The 15,592-nt window shown below is 69.5% G+C and overlaps 2 protein-coding genes across 4 annotated transcripts; both read left to right on the top strand.

The window, feature by feature from the left end:
* The first annotated feature begins 1,325 nt into the window (after positions 1 to 1,325).
* On the top strand, positions 1,326 to 5,451 carry TAMALIN (trafficking regulator and scaffold protein tamalin). Of its 3 annotated transcripts, none has more exons than XM_054004685.1 (8): positions 1,326 to 1,466; positions 3,190 to 3,239; positions 3,640 to 3,694; positions 4,021 to 4,123; positions 4,208 to 4,301; positions 4,375 to 4,441; positions 4,519 to 4,585; positions 4,665 to 5,184. In XM_054004685.1, the coding sequence occupies exons 1-8, from the start codon at positions 1,326 to 1,328 to the stop codon at positions 5,087 to 5,089; spliced, it is 1,002 nt and encodes a 333-aa protein (XP_053860660.1). In that variant the 3' UTR covers positions 5,090 to 5,184. The 3 variants fall into 3 exon arrangements, with proteins under 3 accessions (XP_053860660.1, XP_053860662.1, XP_053860661.1); XM_054004687.1 differs by lacking the exon at positions 1,326 to 1,466 and adding an exon at positions 1,933 to 2,767 and having other exon boundaries at positions 4,042 to 4,123; positions 4,810 to 5,451; XM_054004686.1 differs by lacking the exon at positions 1,326 to 1,466 and adding an exon at positions 1,934 to 2,767 and having other exon boundaries at positions 4,810 to 5,451.
* Positions 5,452 to 8,646: 3,195 nt separating this feature from the next.
* NR4A1 (nuclear receptor subfamily 4 group A member 1) lies at positions 8,647 to 14,372 on the top strand. Its single transcript, XM_054004684.1, has 7 exons — positions 8,647 to 8,712; positions 10,927 to 11,732; positions 11,972 to 12,101; positions 12,213 to 12,364; positions 12,725 to 12,927; positions 13,003 to 13,181; positions 13,270 to 14,372. The coding sequence occupies exons 2-7, from the start codon at positions 10,929 to 10,931 to the stop codon at positions 13,524 to 13,526; spliced, it is 1,725 nt and encodes a 574-aa protein (XP_053860659.1). The 5' UTR covers positions 8,647 to 8,712; positions 10,927 to 10,928; the 3' UTR covers positions 13,527 to 14,372.
* Positions 14,373 to 15,592: the final 1,220 nt, after the last annotated feature.

The following is a 15,592-nucleotide window of genomic DNA, read 5'->3' on the forward strand; positions in this document are numbered from 1 at the left end:
CCTGGAGCAAACTTGCCTCCTGGTAACCCCAGGCCAGGCTGTGGGCGGGAGGTTTGGGTGGAACGCCAGCGGGATTGTTACGATCTTCATTTTTTTTGGCAAATTTTAAACAAACATTTGGGCAAAGCTCTCAACTCCAGCTGGAAAATTCCCGCTGCCTCCCGCCGGGGCGCAGCGAGGAGCTGCCGGAGCCGCGCGACGCGTCCGCAGCAGCCACCGCGGCTGCCTCCGGGAATTGTTCTTCCCTCTGTGTCCCAGCTCAGCGCAGCAGAGATCCTGCAGGAACAGTCTCAATCCCTCAGCTGCCCCCGCTGGGAGCCGGGCCGGGGGCTGGGGCCACTCCTGCCTCCCATTAAATCCCAAATGCGGCTTTGGCGGCGGGTGGTGGCCCGAGGGTGACGTGGTGGCAGCTGTCGGGGAGCAGCAGAGCGCGGCATTGCTCCTGCTCCCGGAAACCCACCGGTTTCTCCCCAAATCATCCCTGGGGTCATCCCTGGGAACCCTCCTTGGCACCCCACGGTGCCTCCCGTGACATTCCCAGCAGCATCCCACCCTGTGCCCTCAGGACATCGCCTCCCCCAGGTTCCACTGCCCCAAGGAGCACCCGGACCTCCACGCTGAACCCCGTGGTGTCCCTGAGGAGGCGCCCACGCAGGACCCTCCCTCTAGACCCCCACGCTGGACTCCCTGTGCAGAATTCATGAAGGGCCCTGGAAACCCACGCCGGACCCCACGGGGGGTGAACCCGTGCTGAACCCCCCTGTGGACCCCCCGAGGGTCACCGAGCAGGACCCCAGGCGGAACCTCCCCGCTGGACCCCCACGGGATCTCTAAGCAGGAACCCGAATAGTTCCGTCCTGCTGGACCCACCCAAGGGGCCCCTGCGCGGGACCTCCATGGGGTGCCCGAGCAGGACCCTCACACCGGATCCCCCCTGGACCTCCATGGGGTGCCCGAGCAGGACCCTCACACCGAACCCCACCCTGGACCTCTATGGGGTGCCCGAGCAGGACCCTCACACCGAACCCCACCCTGGACCTCCATGGGGTGCCCGAGCAGGACCCTCACACCGAACCCCACCCTGGACCTCCATGGGGTGCCCGAGCAGGACCCTCACACCGAACCCCCCACTGGACTCCACGTGGTCCCGACTCGGGGCCCGGGCCCGGAGAGATGCCGGACACAGCCGGACACCGGGCGTGGTCTATCTCCAAAGCCGCGGTTTAACGCCCAAGTGGGTGGGTTCGGCCCCGGGAGGGGCGCGTCCCGCGATGTCCCCGCCCCCGGGGGCCATATAGCGGCGCACGGGACGGCCCGGCCCGGCCATGACCCTGCGGCGGCGGCGGCGGCGCCGGCTCCGGCCGAAGGACGATGCGGCACCGGCGGTGGCCCCGGAGAGCCCCGGGCCCGCCGAGCTGTACCGAGCGCTGGCGGCGGCCGGCGGGACCCTGCCCCGCGTGCGCAAGGTAGGGTTGCGGGGTGAGTGCGGGAGCCGCCCCAGTGCCCCCGGTTGGGCACCGGGGCCGGAGGGGGAAGGGGCGCCGCGGGCGGTAACGGGCTGCGGGAGGAGCGGGGCTGCGCCGTGTCCCCCTCCCGCCCGGCCGCTGGTGCCTGCGCCCCGCGGGTTTGCTCCGGTGTCTCCTCCTGGGCTCTTATCCTGCCCCGGGGGCTCGCCCAAGCTTTCCTCGTGTCCCCATCCCGCTCTGGTGTCCCGATCCTGCCCCGGTGGCCGCCCCCAGCCTCTTGTCCTGCCCCAGCATCTCCTCACCCCTGTCCCATCCTTCTGCAGCATCTTCCCGGTGTCCCCGTCCCGCTTGCTCCGTGTTGTCCCCCCAGGCGTCACATCCTGTCCCGGATCCTGCCTGGTTTTTATTATCGCTGTACCCCCAGCTTGGTTTCCCCCCAGCCCCACGTCATGTTCGGGTCCCTCCCCACGTTCCCTCAGGTATCTTCCCTGTGCCCCTTTCCCAGTGTCCCCCAAGCCCCACATCCTGTCCTGGTCCCTGTCCATGTCCTGCCCTGCAGCTCGCAGGGCGCAGGGCCAGGCTCCCAGCCCGGTGTTCGTGGCTCTGTCACTGGGACAGGCGTGACCCCACGGCCCCCTGGACTCTGGCCTGTGAGAAGGGCAAGGGATCGGCCACCGGCTACCCCAGGACCGGGGTCTGATTTAGGGACAGGTCACAGAGTACCCCGGGTCTGGTTTGGTGGAACACGGGGCCCCTGGAAAAACTCCTCCGTGGTGACGCTGGGACCGCCACCGCCCTGACGCTCCCCCCGGCCCCGTGGTGCTTCCTGAGCGTTGTGGGGAAGCGAGAGCGGAGCCGACATCCGGAGCAGAAGTGGCCTCACGGCTGCGCTGCCACAGCCCAGATACGCACGGTGGCCTGGCTCCCGCTCACCAGGCAAGGCCACCACCAGACATGTCCCTGAGGGGTGCAGGACGTCCTGCGTCACCTTCCCGTCACTGTGGTGACGTGGGGCCCGGCGTGACAGGCGACAGCTTTCCCTTTGGTGAACACACCCAGCTCTGGTGGTTTTGCGCCCGTGGATGCGTTTGGGGCGGTCGGTCGCTATCTGGTGACACCTGCGGGGCTGGTGACACCCGTGTGGCAGAGCACAGAGGGAGCCGCTGGCGCCCGGCTGCCACCACGACGTGCCATGTGCCACTCTCAAGGGGCAGCTGATGGTGACGCCGCCTGCAGTGCTGCCAGAGCCCAGCAGCCACAGAGGGGCATTTGGGGACAGCCCTGTCACCTCCTGCCCTGCGGTGAGGGTCCTGTCTTGCCCTGCCAGTCCCTCCGCCCGCCCACGCCTCTGCGCCTGCCACAACAGGGACATTGTCTGGGCCGGGGAGGGGGGTGGATTTTGCACAAAAATCCCGACTTTGTGACCACAACAGGGCCCCTCTGTGCCGGGGCCCCTCGGAGCGCGGCGTGGGGTGGGTGCGGCGCAGCTGACGTCAAAGCGTGGGGCGAGCACGGGGCAGCTCTGAGGGTGCCTTTGAGCCCCGATCAAAGCCCCGTTATGCCCGGGGGGCACCCGGGTGCTGGTTCGGTGCCGGCTTGGCACGGTGCTCCCGCGGGGTTTGGTGCTGTCCTGGTGGCACACGGCGTTGTGGCTGTCCCTGGAGGAGGTGAGGGATGTCCCCTCGGGTGTCCCCTCGGGCTGATGGCTCTTCCTTTGCCGCAGGACACAGGGTTCAAGTGGGCGTCCCCGAGCCAGTCCCCGGAGGAGCACAGGTAGGGACAGGGGACACAGGAGTGGGGCTGGGGTCGCTGTCCCAGAGCGTTGGAGCTTGGTCCTGCGACATTGTTCCACTCTGGATACCCCGGGAGGGCTGGAAATGAGGGGGGGTTTATGGGGGAGCTGAGAGCAGCCATGGGGTCACAGCTCCCTGGTGGGCTCAGACACCCCAGACCCTGTGGGCATCCTGCCCGGCACCCACAGGACTCTGGCCAAGGCAAACTGGGAGGGGGTCTCATCCCTGGGGGTGGGGTGGGGGGTGAATCCCATCTCAGGCAGAGGTGTCCTGTCCTTGGGGACACCCAAAGCAGCGTCTTGAGAAGAGCCTGAGGTTTGCAGAGGCGGGTTGGGGTGTGCCGGGGGCTCTGCCTTGCCCCTGATCCCTGTGTCCCCCAGGAGGGTGGTGATGCTGGAGAAGAAGGCAGAGGAGTCCTTCGGCTTCGAGATCCAGGTGGGTGTCGAGCCGAGCTGAGCCTGGCCGTGCCCTGCTCCCCGCCTTTCCAACCCGCACCTTGCTTTGCATCGGGGGTATTTTTAAGTTGTCTCTGAGCTGGGGGTTATTTTTAGCGGTGACAGAGTTGCCGTGTTACCGAACCTCCCCCGGCTCTGCCGCTGGGGGGGCACCCTGGGGTGCAGCCATGGGGGGGGGGGGGGGCTGCGCTGCTGCCCCACTCACCCAGCAGCAATTAAACACTGCATTGCCGCCCCGTGGCTGCTGCCGGGGGGTTCCTGGGGGTCGGGGTGCCCCCCGTGCCCCTCACCAGAGCCCCGTTCCAGACCTACGGGCTGCACCACCAGGACAGCAACAGCGTGGAGATGTTCACCTTCGTGTGCCGCGTGCACGACGGGAGCCCGGCCGAGGCCGCGGGGCTCAAGGCTGGTGAGCACATCCTGGGGGAGCTGGGGGGGGGCTCTGGCAGCGGGGAGCGGCCCCCCCTGAACCCCTGTTCACCCTCTGCCCCAGGGGACACCATCACGGGCGTGAACGGGCTGAACGTGGAGGGCATCCGGCATCGGGAGATCGTGGAGATCATCAAGAGCTCGGGCAATGTTCTCCGGTGAGCTGGGGGGCGCGGGGGGGGGGCCCGGGTGGCTGCAGCCCCCCCACTGCTGACAGCTGCTGACCCACAGGCTCGACACGCTCTACGGCACGTCCATCCGGAGGGCCGAGCTGGAGGCCCGGCTGCAGTACCTGAAGGTGAGCAGGGGCTGGCAGGGGCCACGGGGGGCTGGGGACCCCTCACCAGGGTCCTCACCCCCTCACCCTCCCCACAGCAAACCCTCTACGAGAAGTGGGGGGAGTTCCGCTCGCTGATGGTGCAGGAGCAGCGGCTGGTGCGGGGTGAGTGGGGGCCGGGGGGCTGGCGGGAGGGTTTTGGGGCACCAGCCGGCCCCCCTGACACCCCCGTGTCCCCCATCAGGTGTGGTGGCCAAGGACCCCAGCATCTACGACACGCTGGAGTCCATCCGCTGGTGCCTGCAGGGGGAGGGACTGCCGGGGGGCTCCTCCCGTGCCAGCGGCAGCGATGACTCCCTGTACCAGACCTGCGTCTTCGCCTCTTCCAGCTCCCTGGACGGGGACAAGGATGGCGACAAGGACAAGGACGAGGGCAGCGGCGGTCCCGCGCCCCCCCCACCGCGCCCCCGACCTGCCCTGGCCCGCAGCGCCAGCCTCAAGTGTGCGGGGGGGCCGGGGGCTGCGGGGCGGCTTTGGGCCCGGGCCGGGGACCCTGGGGACGGGGCAGCCGCCCCCCGCAAGAGCCGACACAGCAGCTTCCGCCGGCGGCTGCTCAAGTTCATCCCGGGTCTCAACCGGGCGCTGGAGGAGGAGGAGAGTCACCTCTAAGCCGCCCCAGGACTATTTATTTATTTATTGCAAAGGGGCTTCATTCCCCCGGCCCCCATCCCTGGGGGCTGCAGGAAGGAGGTTTGGGTTGGCCCCAGGGGTTCTGATTTGGCCCCCCCCCGGGCCCGTGGGGATCGTGACGCTGAGGGACGGACTCGGCACCAAGGGACAGACGTGAGGACCCTCCCGAAGCGGCTCACGGAGCTGGCGCTGCTCTGGGCAGCGGGGCCTTCCTCCCTGGAGGGGAGCACCGGGGGAGCCCCGCACTCCCCGGGCTGGGGGGGGGGCTGTGGGGGTCGCACCCCTGCCCCCCCCGGGCTGTTGTACCGCGTCAGTGCTCGCCAATACAGAGAGGATTTGCAGCGATGTGTGGCTGTGACTGAGAGGGGACAGAGCCCCGTGGGGACCCCCGTGGGATGGGGGCGCTGGGGGGGTGGGGGCCGCCGGCTGCAGCTCCCCCACAGCCCCCACGCTGCCCCCTTGGGCCTCCCCGCTGGGCTCCGGGCAGGGCGGCCTTGGGGGTGACCAGCTGATGTCACCTTGGACGTGAGTGAGCTCCCGGGGACCCCCTGTGTCCCCCCCCCAGCCTGCTGCAGCCCCCGGTGCCGTCGGCCACGTCCCGGCGCTGCGGGGCCCCGGCCAGGCCCTTCCTGCCCCGTTTCCTCCGGCAGCCGGCGGGAAGCGGGTCCCACCCCGAGCCCTTCCGCCCGCGGGGGACACGGTGCCCACGCGGGACGGGCACTGGGGTCCCCCACGACCTGCCTCAGTGTCCCCCAGAGCCGCTGAAGCGGCATGCGGAGGAGTTGGGGGGCGCAAAGCACCCCCAGGGCTGGGGGACTGCTGCAGCACCGCTGTGCTGCAAGATTCCCTTGCACAGGTGCTCCGTGGAGCACCGAGAGCCCTCAGCCCTCTGCTCTGTCTCAGTTTCCCCTCTGGCCGGGCTGTTGCATGTCTGGGGAGCCCAACTCTCCCCTTGCCCTCCCCGTCCCCCCCCAGGGGAGCCTGTGGAGATCTGGGGGTGAGAACTGCAGGTGTCTGTGTGTGCCGTGGAGTGGGGGCTGGGGGGCTCAGCTGGCTCCCCCACCCTCTCCTGCCTTGTCCCTGTTCCAGGGCAGCTCCGTGCTGGACATTTATGGTCTGGCTCCCGCAGCCCCGGCGGCTCCCGGCGTCCTCCCGCGTGCTGCCGGGGTCGGAGCATCCCGTTCCTGTCAGAGCCACCCCGGCACCCCCCGTGGCAGCTGCCACCCCACGCGGAGCTTTTTATAGCCCCGACCTGGCTCTGCGTGTGCCCGGAAATGGGCAGATGGCCATGGGACACCGGGGTCACGCGTGGCACCGGGGGGCCGAGGCTGCGGGGTACGGACCGGGAACGCCCCGGAGCAGCCTGTCATTACCGATAAATATAGGCCCGGGGCAGGGAGCCAGGGCCGGGCACGGGCACCCCGCAAGCCCCAGCGCCCACCCTGGGGCTGCCCGGTGGTCATCCCGTCCCCGTGTCCCCCCACCTGGGTGTCGGGACGGATCCCTGGGGCTGGTGTGAACAGGGGTCCCCCCTTGCACCCCCGTGGCCTTGCCAGGGTGGCTGGGCTCGGGTTTCCTCCCCCGAAGCCATCGCAGTCCCCGCGACCTCTCCCGGGGTACAGCTAATCCCGGCTGCGGGGGCTGCCGCTGTCACCCTCCTGCCTCCGGTAACGCCGCCACCAAGCGAGGGATGCGGGCGGCTGCAGCCCCCCCGCTCCGCGGGGCCTCGACAGCTTTGGGACCCCCGACAGCTCTGGGACCCTCCTGTCTGACGTGTCCCGAGGGCTCGCGGCCGTACCCCCGGGCTGGCACCGGCCCTGCCCCTCGTCGCGTGTTGCAGGGACCTCGGTGGGTCCCGCCGGGCCCGGGGGATCCCTCTGGGGGCGGCCCCGGTGGTGCCGCGGGATCCCCAAGACGTCAGTGACCGGTGTGACGTCAGCGGGCAGGTGTGATGTCACGGAATCCCGTCGGGGGCGGGCGACAGCCAGAAGCGGGGCCGGTGCGAGGTAACGGCTCCCGGCCCCGGGCCGCCACCTCCGGTACCCCCCGTGCGCCCTCCGGACCCCTCTGGTGCCGGGCTGCCCCCGCCCCCGCTGCTGCTCACGGGGCCGGGGGTTTCGTGAGGCCAGGCAGGGTCCCGGTACCGGAGGTCCCGGCAGTACCGCCTGGTGCCGGCTGCGGCTCCCGGGGCACCGGGGCACTGGCCCCAGCCCCCCGGTGGGACCGTGCCGGGGGCTCTGCCGCTGCAGGGGCACTAACGGGGGAGCACTAACGGCGCTGTCAACCCCGGGGGCGCTGCCAGCCCGGGCACAGCGGGCCGGGTCCCCCCAGACCCCCGGTTTGTCCCTGGGAGTGGAAACCGGCGGGTACGGTAAGGGACGGGACCGAGCCGGTACCGACGCGTATCGGGTCGGTACCAGGAGATACCGAGGGAGCACCGGGGTAGTACCGGAGGGTTCCGGCTGGGAAGCTGCGGGGTGCTACCGGAGGGTATCGCGGGAGGTGCTGGAGTCGTACCGAAGGGTACCGGGATGGTACCGGAGGGTATTGAGGGGGTACCGGACCGGCTCCGGAGGGTACTGCGGACTTCTGGGTCACTTCCGCTCACCCTTCGCCCTCCCGCGGGCCCGGGCCGGCTCCGCACGGGCTGAGCTCATCTTTCCAGCCCGCGGGCGCTGTTCCCGGCGCCGGCGCCCGCCAGCAGCCGCCGCTCTTTCCATCGCCCCGGCCAGGGGCTCCCCGCGGGGACCGGGCGGGGGCGGGACCCCGCGTCACTCCCCCCGCACCCGGCACCGAGCGGGAGGAGCCCGGGGGTACCGGCGCCGCTGAGCACCGGAGATACCCGCACGGGCACTGGGCATAGCGGCACCGGGGGTACGGGAGACCACCGGGGAGAGCGGCATCGGGGGGACACCGGGAATGGGGGCACTGAAGATACCGGCACCGAGGGGGCTCCGGGGATGCCAGCACTGAGGGGACACCGGGGATGATGGTACCGGAGATGCTGGCACCTAGAGGGCACCGAGAATGGGGGCACCAGGGTACCGGCAACGAGGGGACACCGGGGATACCGACACCGAGAGGTTACCGGGGGTGGGGACTGAAGTGATGCCAGCACCGAAGGGGCATCGGGGGTGGGCGCACCGGAGTACCAGCAACGAGGGGACACCGGAAATACCGGCAGCGAGAGAGCGCCGGGGATGGAGGCACCGGGGGACGCCAGCGAGGAAACACCGTGCATACCGAAGGGCCACCGGCTCTGGGGACACCGGGGATAGCCCTGACACCGGGGCCTCCCTCCCCCCGCCGGCGGCCCCCGGAGCCCCGGGGGGATATGTGGGGAAGCGAGGGGCGCCCGAGCTATTTTTAGCCGGGGCCGCGGGGGTATTTTTAGCCGGGGCCGCGGGTGCGTCAATGGAACCCCGCGTGCGTCACGGCCGCGCCCCCGCCGGGGCCGCCCCCCCCGTGCGTCACCGGCCCCGCGCCGCCCCGCGCGTCACCGAGCGCTTAAGAGAAAGTAGTGGCGGGGCCGGAGCCCGGCGGAGCCCGCGGAGCGGCGGTGGCAGGAGCAGGAACCGGAGCGCCGCCGCGCCGGCACCCGGGTACGGGCGGCACCGGGATGCGGGGACCGGGCGGGGGGCACCGGGGGCAGGGGGTCGTGCTGGCAGCGGGGGCGGGCTGCGCGCGCCGGGAGGCGCACGGCGTGGGGTGTCCCGGTGGCACCGAGGGAACAGGAACCGTTGTCCGGGGCGGCACCGGAGGGATTCAGATCGGGCGTGTCAGGTGGCGCCGAGGGGATCCCGGTCGGGCATCCCGGTGGCACCGGCGGCTCAGGGCGGTGGGCGTCCTGCAAGGTGGATGGATGTGGTCGGGTGTCCCAGTAGCACCACGGGCAAGCGGGTCGCGCGTCCCGGTGGAGCCGGGGCTCGCGTGTCCGAAGGACACTGTGGAAGGAACCCCCGGTGCCACCGGCGAGAGTCGGGGGTCCCGGTGGAAGGGAACGGACGGTGCGCGCTGTGCGGGACTGCCCCTTGTGGGTATCCGGTGGCACCGGGAGGAACCGAGTCGGGCGTCCCGCGTGGCGCTGGGAGGTGCACGGCACCGGGCGTCCCAGTGGCACCGGCAGGAACTGGGTCAGGAGTGCCGGTAGCACCGGGAAGAGCCGAGGATCGCGCGCCCGGCGGGAGTTGGCAGAGCGAGAGGTCCCGGCCCCGGGGGTCCCGGGAAGAGCCCGACACCGCCCTCTCCCCTGTGAGGAGCTGCGCAGGACCGGGAGCCGCTACTTGGGCCACGGGGGACCGGGCTGGTTCCCCCATCACGGCACCCCAACCGGGACCAGCTGCAGGAAGTCCCCGTCTCTGGGAGCCACCCCACACCGGGCATCACCCCGGGAGCCCTGAGCAGAGCGGTCACGGAACCGGAGAGGGCAGCAGCGGGGCAGGCAGGAGCATGCGGGCAGCCCCGGGAGCCCGGCACTGCCAGCAGGGATGTGCAGGCAGCCAGCCCCGTGCAGGCAAAGCCCCCGCTGCCCACGCGGGCCTGGCAGCAGCCGCTGCGGCATTACCGGGCAGCAGGTGCCGGCAGGGATGTGGGCAGCGTGAGCCACCCCCGGTGCCACCGGCTGCTCTCGCCCGCCCGCGGCCCGGGGCCCGGTGCCAGCGGCTGCCACCCGCCCGTGCAGGCGGCAGCCTCGGGGCTGGGCACGGGCAGCTGCCTGCGCTGCCGAAGCAGGAATCTGCAAACAGAGCCCGGCCGTGGGCAGCGCAGAGGCTGCTGCGGGAATCTGTGCCCGGTCCCTGGGGGGACAGGGCACGGGGGACCCCAAATGCTGTCAGCGAGTGGCTGAGAGCAAAAGCCTTCAAACAACCGGGAGCACAGGAAAGGTCGAGGCGTTGCATCTGCCGGGGTTTTCACGCAGGCAGGGAAAACTCCCACTGGCACAGAGAGTGTCCCCCGGGGCGTGTACCCAGCACGGCCTCAGGTCCCCTCGGCTTCATTCGGGGACAGGAGGCAGCTGGGGGGGTCACTGTTCCCTCTGAACCCAGCTGGACACGCACAAACTCCACTGGGACCACCAGCAGGGGGCTGGGGGCTGGTGCCATCCCGTGGGTGCCAGAGCTGGACCCACACTGGATATTTTTAAACCCAGCTCCTGGCGGGTGTCGGCTTTCTTGGTGCCCGAGAGAGCTGCCCAGATTTGGCTGGGGGAATCCGGGGGCTCTGGCAGCAGGGCCGTGCCAGGACATGGCGGGGGGCCAGTGCAGCGTGACCTTTAAAGGTCTGCGAGATGAATTACATTATCGTCTTGCCATTGGGGTCACTTCTGGCTTGGCTTTCAGCTGGACACAGGACTCCGCTTGTCCTATGTCTCACCAGATCCATGCACAGCCCCGGGGGGCTCCAGGGACCAAGGGTGGGCTCCTCTCCCCCTCACCTGGAGGGCTGCCTGCACCGATTTTCCCAAAAATCCCCAAAAGGGGTTACGGGGGAAGCGAGATCCTCAAAATGCAGTTCAGCCCAAACTCTGGCTTCCCTTGGCCAGCTCTAGGGCTTGGGAATCTGCTGGCCACATTCCTCCCTCCTTCCCTTTCGGGGGCTTTTGCTAAGCCAGCGTTTTGGGGAATGTCCTTTGCACCCATTGGCTGTGCCGTGACCTTTCCCAGGGACGGTGGTGGCCGCCACCACGCAGCCAGCGGCTATGGAGGTGCGGTCCCAGCACGAGGGGAGGTTCCCACGGTTCCCACCCTGTCTCCATCCTCTGCCTGGATGCCGGAGAGTGGCGTCGGGGTCCCGCTGACGCCCCTCTCTCCCCGCAGAGATGCCCTGCATCCAGGCACAGTGCAGCACCACGGGCGCCGGCCCCTGCGAGCGCTGCCCGGCCGAGCTGCTCAGCCCCGAGGGCGGCCGATTCCCCATGGAAGTGGCTGGAGCCGACCTGGCGGCCGCCCCTGCCCTGCCCAGCTTCAGCACCTTCATGGAGGGCTACGCCGGCGAGTTCGACGCCTTCCTCTACCAGCTGCCAGCAAGCGGCCAGTCCAGCGCCGCCACCGCCTTCAAGCTGGAGGACTTCCAGGTGTACGGCTGCTACCCCAGCGCCTTCGGGGGGCAGCCGGACGAGACCCTGTCCTCCAGCGGCTCGGACTGCTACGGGAGCCCCTGCTCCATCCCCTCGCCCGCCACGCCAGGCTTCCAGCCCCCGCAGGCCCCAGGCTGGGAGGGCTCCTTCGGGCCGTACTCACCGCTGCCGAACTATGAGGGTGGGCAGCCCTGGGCTGAGCCAGCCAAGGGCGGGGGGTCACAGCCGCCTTTCTTCGCCTTCGGCCCCCCGGCCACCAGCCCTGGTGGGTCCCCTGCGACCCTGAAGGGGCAGCTTGGCCCCTCGCCCCGTGTGGACCCGCGGCTGCTGGACACGGACGCCTTCCCCCCGGGCCAGGGTCCTGCCAGGGGTTTCGCGGGGCTGCCCCTGGCCCCCTCCTCGCCGCTGCTGGAGGGGCCGGCGCTGGCGCCCGCCAAGGTGCGCAGCCCCGGGGCAGGCGAGGGCCGCTGCGCCGTCTGCGGGGACAACGCGTCGTGCCAGCACTACGGCGTGCGCACCTGCGAGGGCTGCAAGGGCTTCTTCAAGGTAAGGGGGACCCCCAGGTGATCGCTGCTGCCGGGATGTTCCCACAGTGCTCCGCGGCGGCAGGAGGATGCTGCGGGGTGTCCCGGGGAGGGGCAGGGCAGGGAGCACGGCCGCGGAGCCCTCCCCGCGGACACGGAGCCGGATGCTGGGCTGGAGCGGGAGGCAGGGGAGGACAGAAGGGCTTTTGTTTGGAGCTCGGCGCCCCGGGCTGAGCTCGGCCGCTCCTTCCCCACCCGCAGCGCACAGTGCAGAAGAATGCCAAGTACATCTGCCTGGCCAACAAGGACTGCCCTGTGGACAAGCGGCGCAGGAACCGCTGCCAGTTCTGCCGCTTCCAGAAGTGCCTGGCCGTCGGCATGGTCAAAGAAGGTACCAGGGTCCCATCCCGGGTGGGGGTAGCCAGCAGGAGCGGGGAGTCCCCTCTCTGCAGCCTTTCTGGCTGCGCTGAGGGCAGACACTCACTGCAAGTCCCAACCGCAGTGGTCCGGACCGACAGCCTGAAGGGGCGGCGGGGCCGTCTCCCCTCCAAGCCCAAGCAGCCGCCGGATGCGTCCCCGGTCAGCCTCATCACCTCGCTGGTGCGGGCACACATTGACTCCATCCCCAGTGCCACCAAGCTCGACTACTCCAAGGTAGGGCTGGTGCCACTCCGTGCCCTGCCCAGGGCCATGCCAGGGCTGGGGCTGGATCCTGACCCATCCCCATCCCAGTTCCTCATCCATGCCCATCCCATTTCCTGATCCAAACTCATCCCTGTTGCTAACCCAACAGTTCCTGACCTGTTCCCATCCCAGATCCTGATCCTATTCCCACCCAGTTCCTCACCCATCTTCATCCTAGGTCCTGATCCCGTTCCCACCCCAATTCCTGATCCACCCCTGTCCCAGGTCCTGACCATCCCAATCCCTGACCCATCCCCATCCCAATCCCTGACCCATCCCCATCCCAGTCCTGACCCACCCTATCCCAGTCCTGACCCATCCCCATCCCAGTTCCAGGAGTCAGCACCGTGCCCGTTTGAGAAGGAGGACTCGGTGGACGTGCAGCAGTTCTATGACCTGCTCACCGGCTCCATGGACGTCATCCGCAAGTGGGCCGAGAAGATCCAGGGCTTCACCGAGCTGCCCAAGGAGGACCAGGACCTTCTGCTGGAGTCAGCCTTCCTGGAGCTCTTCATCCTGCGCCTGGCATACCGGTGAGCCCCGGGGCAGCGCGGAGCAGGGGGAGCCCGAGCTGTGCCCAGGGGTGACACCTGGGTTTGTGCTGGCAGCTCCAAGCCAGAGGAAGGGAAACTCATCTTCTGCAACGGCGTGGTGCTGCACCGGCAGCAGTGCGTGCGCGGCTTCGGGGAGTGGATTGACGCCATCCTCGAGTTCTCCCAGAGCCTGCACCGCATGAGCGTCGATGTCCCCTCCTTCTCCTGCCTCGCCGCCCTCGTCATCATCACAGGTGAGACCCCCCAGCTCCAGGCCCGTCACTGTCCCCATCCCCACCTGGTGTCTGTCCCCGCGGTCCCACAGCCTGTGTGTCACCCCAGACCGGCACGGGCTGAAGGAGCCCAAGCGGGTGGAGGAGCTGCAGAACCGCATAGTGGGCTGCCTCAAGGACCACGTGGCAGCAGCAGGGGCTGAGCCCGGCCGCTCCAGCTGCCTCTCCAAGCTGCTGGGGAAGCTGCCCGAGCTGCGCAGCCTCTGCACCCAGGGCCTCCAGCGCATTTTCTACCTCAAGCTGGAGGATCTGGTGCCGCCACCACCCATCGTTGACAAGATCTTCATGGACACTCTGCCTTTCTGAGTCCCAGGCAAAGGGGCTGCCATGAGCCCCTGACCTGCCTGGGGACATCTGGGACCCGCCCTGGGCAACCCTGGTTCAGTCCAAGGATGCCTGGGAACCCCCTGGGCACCCCTGGGTCACCCCCGGGATGCCTGGAACATCCCCTGGGTACCCTAGATCAGCCCTGGGATGTTTGGGACCCCCATGGGTGACCCCCAGAATGCCCAGAAACCACCTGGGCATCCCTAGATCACTGCCAGGATGCCTGGAACCTGCCCTGGTGACTCCTGGATCAGTCCTGGGATGCCCAGGACATCCCTGTGGACTCCTGAATGACCTCTGGGACACCTGGGACCCCCCCCGGGCCATTCCCAAGACTTTATGTATACCCCTAGATCACCCCTAGAATGCCTGGAACCCCCCTCCCCGGGTCATCCACAGATGCCTGGGACACCCTGGGCACTCCTAGGTCGCTCCTGGGATGCCTGGGACCACCCCTGCATCACCCCAGGGATGCCTGGGATCCCCTCTGGATCACTCCCAGGATATCTGGGTCCCTCCTCAGATGCCTGAGTCTTCTCGGGGGCACCCTTGGGGGTGCCCCATGTGCCTTCACGGCCCAGGGTGCAGCCTCACCGCAGCCCGGGTGCCGTCTTCCCCGGGGGCATCGCCAGCGCGGTGCCCCCTTCCCCTGTACAAACGCCCCTGATGTAAATAGCGCCGGCCGGGTCCTGTACAGAGCGGGGGGCGCGGGCGGGGGGTGGCTCCGGCCCCCTCAACCTCGGCCCCTTCCCCTTTATATATATTTTTCTGGGTTTCCCTCTTTTTTGGCCATTTTCTGTATATAAACTTGTACGTACAGTGAGAGCCACTGGGCGGGACCTTTGTCCCTTGTGCTCCCCTTTAGTTAATATTTGGGAAGGGGGGACAGAGCAGCGGGGCTGGGGACAGCTGGGACGCTGGAGACGGGGAAAGACGGGATGCTGGAGCTGGGGAGGGTGGCGATGTTGGAGCTGGGGGCAGCCAGAACACCGCGGAGGGGGAGAGCCGGAGGGAACAAACCGGAGACGGGAGCTGGGACAGCCGGACTGGGGACAGCCGGAGCTGGGGACAGTTAGAGCTGGGGACCGGAGCTGGTGACAGCCGGGGCTCGGGACAGTGTAGATGTCAGAGCTGGGGGCAGCTGGGACGCTTGGGCTGGATAAAAACAGGACGCTGGAGCTGGGAAAAAAAACCAGCGCACTGGAGCTGGGACAGCCGGGGCGATGGAGCCGGGGACAGCTGGAGCTCCGGAGCCGGGACGCCAGACTGGGGACAGCCGGGCCGGTGGATGTGGGGACAGCTGGGGCACCGGAGCCAGCGACAGCCGGGATGCCAAAGCCGGGGACAGCCGGGGCTCCAGAGCCGGGGACAGCCGGGACGCCGGAGCCGCACGTTGCCCACGCCGCTGCCCTTGAACCGTCACTCACCCCCGGCTGCCGCGGCCCCGCACCTGTCGCCTGCCTGATTTATCCTCCCCAAAATAACCGGGAAGCGTGACCGTGTCCCCCGCTCGTGTTCCTGGGGACGTGGCCATTGGCAGCGCCAGCCCTGGCGGGGGCGGGGGGGGGGGGGTGGCGTTTGTGGTCCCGAGCCCGGAGCTGGGGACAGAGCCGGGGCTTCCGAGGCAGGCGGGTGACAACGCGCGGCTGATGTGTCCCCCCCGGCTGGTCGCCTTCCTCCTGCCGGGCACAGCCTGGCCCCGGAGCAAACGTTACCGGGGACACCCGGTGCGGAACAAGGGCCACATTGAGGCGCGGGGCCGGGGGCGCCCGCAGTGACACACAACAAGGGTCCCTCTGTCCCCCCCCCGCCGCCGCCCCCGCCGTGGGGACAGCGCTGACGCACGGTGGGGCCGCGAACGGGAGTCGGGGCGGGGAACAGCGGAGCTGCACGCAGCGGGCACGGTGGGCGCGGGGTTGGCACCCGGCACGGCTCAGCACGGCACGGCTCGGCTCTGTCCCCTCGCAGAGCTCAGGGCTGTCCTCTGCCACCATCGCTGTCCCCGTTCCCTCGGCACGGGCTGCTGCGGGAGGGACGGGGCCGGT

This window comes from Vidua macroura, unplaced genomic scaffold (genome assembly GCF_024509145.1).
Source record: "Vidua macroura isolate BioBank_ID:100142 unplaced genomic scaffold, ASM2450914v1 whyUn_scaffold_107, whole genome shotgun sequence".
In the NCBI taxonomy this organism is placed as follows: domain Eukaryota; kingdom Metazoa; phylum Chordata; class Aves; order Passeriformes; family Viduidae; genus Vidua; species Vidua macroura.